Below are 5,617 nucleotides of genomic sequence, written 5' to 3' on the forward strand. Positions count from 1 at the left end.
AAGAGTTTAAATCAACCACTTGAACTCCTTTACCACCTATTCAAAAGCCTAGTGTTAGAGTTTTAGATGAGAGGAAGATGAGTGCTTATCTTATGTAAGATGTGAGAGTTTTTGAGAGAAATATCCTTTTAATTCGTCTAAAATAGGACTGGTCTTTTTGAGTAATAAAGTTTATATTTATGCATATGCTTGAATTTTTCTTCTTCTAGTCTCTCTATTTGTTCCCTTATAAGTTTATAAATTTTTCTTTTTCGGTTGTAATTTTCTTATTGATTTTTTTTTAACTTTGGGTTACAATTTTTCAACCTTAAAAAATTGTTTTTCTTATTTCTAGAGACATAAACATTCGTATACTCATATATTTGAGAATGCCTTAATTCTCTTATCTCTAAACCATCAACTTGGATAGTTATTTCTTTCGGTGATTGTCCTTTTGTTTTGTTTTTCGTTCAAGTTTTAAGTTTTTGTACTTAAAGACATATGAAATAGTCTTAAATAGAGCATATAGTTCATATTCCATCCGTGAGTCATGTTGTTTTAGAACTTTTTCTTGTTTTGTCTCTCTAAAGTTTATACTTATATTTGTATATTTTTAGGAGCGATAAGTGAATAAGGAGTATGTTATCTATTTCGCAAAATATTTATAAGACGATTATTCACCCGTCTTTAATTGTTATTCTCGGTACTACACTAAATAACCGTCAAAACTGATGAAATTTGATTTTTCAAAATAAAATACGTAAAACATTCATATTCTGATGGAGTACTTGTTAGCGAATGTGAACACTGGAATGTTGATGCCCATGCGGCCGGCTGCTGCGTACAGCTCAGGTTCTTTAGGAACACTCGACGAGTCTGAAGTCTGAACATGGTCTGCATTTTTCAACGAGGTGTGTGAGCGCGATGAGCGCACGTACATGGCCAGTAATCCTGACAGGATACGCTCACGGCGTTCCTCTCTGTTTTAAAGCACTGCTCTGCATAGATTGATCTGTCCGTGTTCTTGCCTGTCTTGTCCGTCTTCCTGTTCGTCCTCGTCTCCCTCTCGCTCCTCAGGTAAGTCAGGATGCAGCCGACTGCAACGCTTCCACTGCTGTTGTTGCTGCTTTTGGCTTCGCTCCCGGCTCTGTCACACGGCTGGGGAGTCGATGGCCATCTCATGGTCTGCCAGATCGCACAGGCACGCGTCTCTTTCTGCAACGCTGTGAGTTCATTCTTTCTGCCACTCGTTTGCATTCCTGTGAAGCACCACTGTAAATGTTCAGGGCCGTCTGAGTGGCGCGGCCGCGGCGGCGGTGAAGGACCTGCTGCCTTCGTACGCCGGCAACAACCTGAGCAGCCTCTGCTCCTGGACCGACGACGTCAAGTTCAGGTACCCCTGGTCGTCGCCGCTCCACTACATCGACATCCCCGACGATCTCTGCAGCTACAGCTACGAGAGTAAGCAAGCACGCCACACACTCATTCTGGCTGAAAGTCTGAAACTGACATGCAAACTACACCTGCATCGTTTTCTCGTCCCCAATTGCGTCAGGAGACTGCAAGGATGAGGATGGCATCAAGGACCGGTGCGTCGCGGGCGCCATCAACAACTACACCTCTCAGCTCCTGACTTACGGAAAATCTTCTTCTCCACAGTGTACGGATACAATCCTGCAAGCTTCTCACTACAGCTGCAGCTATTGCATAGATTCTGATGTCGACAAAAGTTTCTCTGGAGTACAGATAACCTGACACAAGGACTCCTGTTCCTTTCACACTTCATTGGAGACATACACCAGGTACAAACTACAACGCCTACTGTGCTCTGCTTACTGTAATCTCTAGTTTCTCACTTAAGCTATTGACTGCACATTGCACCATTTTATAGCCACTTCATGTGGGGTTTACCTCTGACAAAGGAGGGAACACCATCGATGTCCACTGGTATACAAGGAAGACTGTTCTACACCATGTAAGCCTAATGTTCAGACTAAACAGTAAACAATGCCATGATTCTGAAGAAACCTCAATGCTGAAACTTGTTTTCTGCACCATTTGTCAGGTTTGGGACACGAACATCATCCAGAGGGCTGAGGACAACTTCTACGGCGACGGTGTGGCCGATTTTATTGACACGCTGACGAAAAACATAACGGTGCGAGCTTGCTGATTAGTACTGATTATTTGCTATGGCAAGTGAGGAATCATTGAGACATTCACGCTGCAGGGAGAATGGTCGGAGCAAGTGCCTAGCTGGGAAGAATGCGGCAAAAACCGAACTGCATGCCCAGACATGTATGCTTTGCTTTAAAATACAAAAATTTACTTGACTACTTATTTGATTTTGTACGCAGTAGCCAAAACTTAGAGTCTCAACATTTTCGTTGATTGATTCAGTAATTGTCTAGATCTTTCTCTATGCTGCAAATTCTTCCATAAAAATTACTCTTTGTGACTTGATATCTGGTTGTAAATACTGCAAGATATGCATCTGAGAGTATCACTGCAGCATGCGTCTGGGCGTACAAGGGTGTGAAGGAAGATTCAACCCTAGAAGGTATTAATAGTATATTAATTACTGTTATGAAGTCCCGTTTGATTAAGATTAATGTACGACATTCTTTAGGGGGTAAGAATGTCCTAACTACTTTGTGCTTCTGTTGCTCACGCAGATGCCTATTTCTCGAGCAGACTGCCGGTCGTCAATCTGAGGCTAGCGCAAGGCGGCGTTCGATTAGCTGCCACTTTGAACAGGATATTCAGTTAACGATGCAATACGTTCTCTATGAAAGGATGATATATATATATATATATATATATAGCTTTTTTGTTGTGACGCAATGTTGTGAGTTTTTTTAGTAGTGCTATGTGACAGTAAAGTTTGGGTAGATTTATTTGCGTGCACTAAGGTAGAAAGAGCTAAATATGGTTAATGGGCCTGGTGGGTGAGCCCAGCACAGGCACCAAAACAGCCTGGCCTGTCAAGCACGGCTCACCGAACATGATCTGGTTTGTGAGCGGTGAAGTGACGGCCCATGGGACTAAGTGGCGGCCCACTGCATGGCCCACGGCACGATAGGCCCGTCAGGCCCAGCAGGCCCGTGAAAAATCAGGAAAAGTAAAAAATCTAAAAAATCATGTAATAAAAATGGAAAGACCTTACACACATAATTAATGTGCTTTATTATTATTTTAGTTGTCTTATTAAAAACCTTCATACAAAGGAAAAAAAGACAGCCTAACTTTAAAATTCAAAAATAACTATATTTTCAAAATAAATGAGCTAAATGGGCTATGCTGGCCTGTTAGGCACAATCATGCCTCATGGGCCAATTGTGTCTCGTCGGGCTGGCTGGGTTATCCGGGCCGTGCCCAGGTGGCGACTCTGGCATGTCCTGAAGCATCACGCCGAGCTCGCACGGTTGCCAATCTAGTGAAAAGGAGCATCTGCAAAGAGATGTCATTCTTATCAAAGACAATCCAGTGAAAATGAACTATAAAGTTACTATCTTTATTTTCATTTACTTACCACTAGTTTTTTTATAGCAGCAATTTTGACCTTGTATTTTTTTAATGAAAAGTTTATAGATATCTAAAATTTTCGTATCATTAGATTCGTTATGAAATATACTTCATTAGTATTGTATACTTTTAAGTATTTATAAATGTTTTGTAGAAAAAAAATGAAATGTTAAAATTGCTATAGTAAAAAGCTGGTGATAAATAAATAAAAACGAGGTAGTAGTAAAAAACGTATTTTGTTTTAGTATAAATGAAACCTTTCCACACCTTTTCTTTAAATATCATTTTGCTAGGTTTATTTGATGAACAGTCCAAACCACATTTGGCTTAAGATCGCCAACTAGTGCATCTAATATGTTTGGATCATGATTAAATGACATCGATTTAGAGCTTAAAAAATATATTTGATCGGTACAAGTGGTCTATGTTGGGCAATTTGGGTCGATTTGGTGTGGTTTTTCAAAAGGGAAAAGTTGAATATTACATGCAAATAATTTTAAGGAGAACACACTAGATTCACTTTTGTGCACTTGTCGGAGGATTAACTCCTGTCGCAGGGATCCCGAGAGACCCTTTTTTAGAGATTCGGCCGGGGGGATGATCCTGAATAAGTTCATCGGAGAAATAAATGGACGTGGAAATGATTGCAACGGCCGGTGGTGGAGATGATCGACCTAGTGCAAAGGGAAGTAAATGCACCGGAGTTTAGACAGGTTCGGGCCGCACGGGGGCGTAATACCCTACTCCTGTATGGATGCAATAACCTTCCCTGAGGAGGATCCCTCAGGGATAAGTCTGGTTACAAGAATATATTGTCTAACTAAGAGCTTGAGGCTCCTTGTTCTAGCTCTGCTCAGGCTTGCTTGCAGTGTTCTTCGTCTAAGTGTGGCACGGTCGATTGCTTGGGCTTGTTCTCTCCTCCGATGTTTCGATGTCTTGGTCGTGTCTCTGATTCAATCTATCTTCTTCTTCTTGATCTTTCTGTATGCCCATCCTTTTATGCACTCGCCGGCCACGACATACCCCGAACGGGAAAGAAGGGGCACAAGTTCCAAGACGCCACGACTGAGAAAGGCGTCATCATTCCCTCTGGACGAAGTGACAGGGGCGGTGGAAAAAATGCGGCGCGTGTCCGATCACCCGTCACTGTGGACGCCCTGGCGACGGGCGCCGTTGAGAGGGCCCACCGGGCAGCCACAGAGGCACCCGGCGCGCCCACCCTGTCTTGTTCCTCTGCCACGGCAGGGTGGCAGGCGGAACGCCTTGATCCTGGCAACGTTATCCCGAGATACACCGGATGATACGGGACGGGACCCGTGCAATTAATGGCCCCACGCCTCTCTGCCAAAGCACGACAGGGACTGACACTGCGGCGGGAGCAGTTGGGCATGTCAAGATGTCAGGCCGCGCACACCCATTAAATGCGGCCTCGGACCTCTGACTGGTTGACACCTCATCGGCGGGCCCCTCGGGGGCCTTTCTGGGTCGTCGGGGCACCGAGTGCTCGGGGCTACTATTCACCTCCCCGAGCACTCTCTCCCGGGCACTCTTGCTCGAACCTTCGGGGAACCGAGTGCTCGGGGGCTGCCACGAGCAACCCCGAGCACTCTCTCCCGAGCACTTTTGTACTGACCCTCGGGGAACCGAGCGCTCGGGGGCTGCCACACGCAGCCCCCCGAGCGCTCTCTCCCGGAACTTAGCTCTTCTGATCATCGGGGGACTAGGGTGCTCGGGGGCGACCGGGCACCTCCCCGAGCACTTTCTTCCCGGTACTTGGACTCTGCGGGTCATCGGGGAACCCTGCTCGGGGACCAGAGGTTGTGGCCCCGAGCACCTTCTCCTGGAACTTAGATTTTCCTCATCCCGCCGGAGGGACCTCACGGGATAGTGACACGTGGCGTACGACTGGCCTGGCCTCGGGACTCGGGGACCCCTGGTTCCTGATACACCGACAGTAGCCCCCGGGCTCATTGGCAGATGATGGCACGGAGACTGCGGATGGGCCCTTCGTCGCGGACGAGGCCGAGGCTGGCGTGGACGTCACATGGCAGGCTTTCAAGAGGTGGCCCTTTAGACCCGGGCTTCTGGTACGGCCCAGCGAGGAGACAAGCGG

At 45.9% G+C, this 5,617-nt stretch overlaps 1 protein-coding gene across 1 annotated transcript; it reads left to right on the plus strand.

Moving 5' to 3' along the window:
- The first annotated feature begins 977 nt into the window (after window positions 1-977).
- LOC133887422 (endonuclease 2-like) lies at window positions 978-2,769 on the plus strand. The gene is made up of 9 exons (XM_062327372.1): window positions 978-1,180; window positions 1,266-1,440; window positions 1,535-1,639; window positions 1,726-1,781; window positions 1,871-1,954; window positions 2,045-2,137; window positions 2,210-2,277; window positions 2,466-2,539; window positions 2,655-2,769. The coding sequence occupies exons 1-9, from the start codon at window positions 1,067-1,069 to the stop codon at window positions 2,747-2,749; spliced, it is 864 nt and encodes a 287-aa protein (XP_062183356.1). The 5' UTR covers window positions 978-1,066; the 3' UTR covers window positions 2,750-2,769.
- The last annotated feature ends 2,848 nt before the right edge of the window (window positions 2,770-5,617 follow it).

The sequence above is a fragment of the Phragmites australis genome, chromosome 1 (assembly GCF_958298935.1).
Source record: "Phragmites australis chromosome 1, lpPhrAust1.1, whole genome shotgun sequence".
NCBI lineage: Eukaryota > Viridiplantae > Streptophyta > Magnoliopsida > Poales > Poaceae > Phragmites > Phragmites australis.

What these genes read in the sequence shown, in the direction of transcription:
- LOC133887422 (XM_062327372.1), top strand. Translation starts at nt 1,067, where the DNA reads ATGCAGCCGACTGCAACGCTTCCACTGCTGTTGTTGCTGCTTTTGGCT. An exon ending in CGAACTGCATGCCCAGACAT is followed by an intron (nt 2,278 to 2,465) that starts GTATGCTTTGCT and finishes AAATACTGCAAG; the next exon opens with ATATGCATCTGAGAGTATCA. An exon ending in GGAAGATTCAACCCTAGAAG is followed by an intron (nt 2,540 to 2,654) that starts GTATTAATAGTA and finishes TTGCTCACGCAG; the next exon opens with ATGCCTATTTCTCGAGCAGA.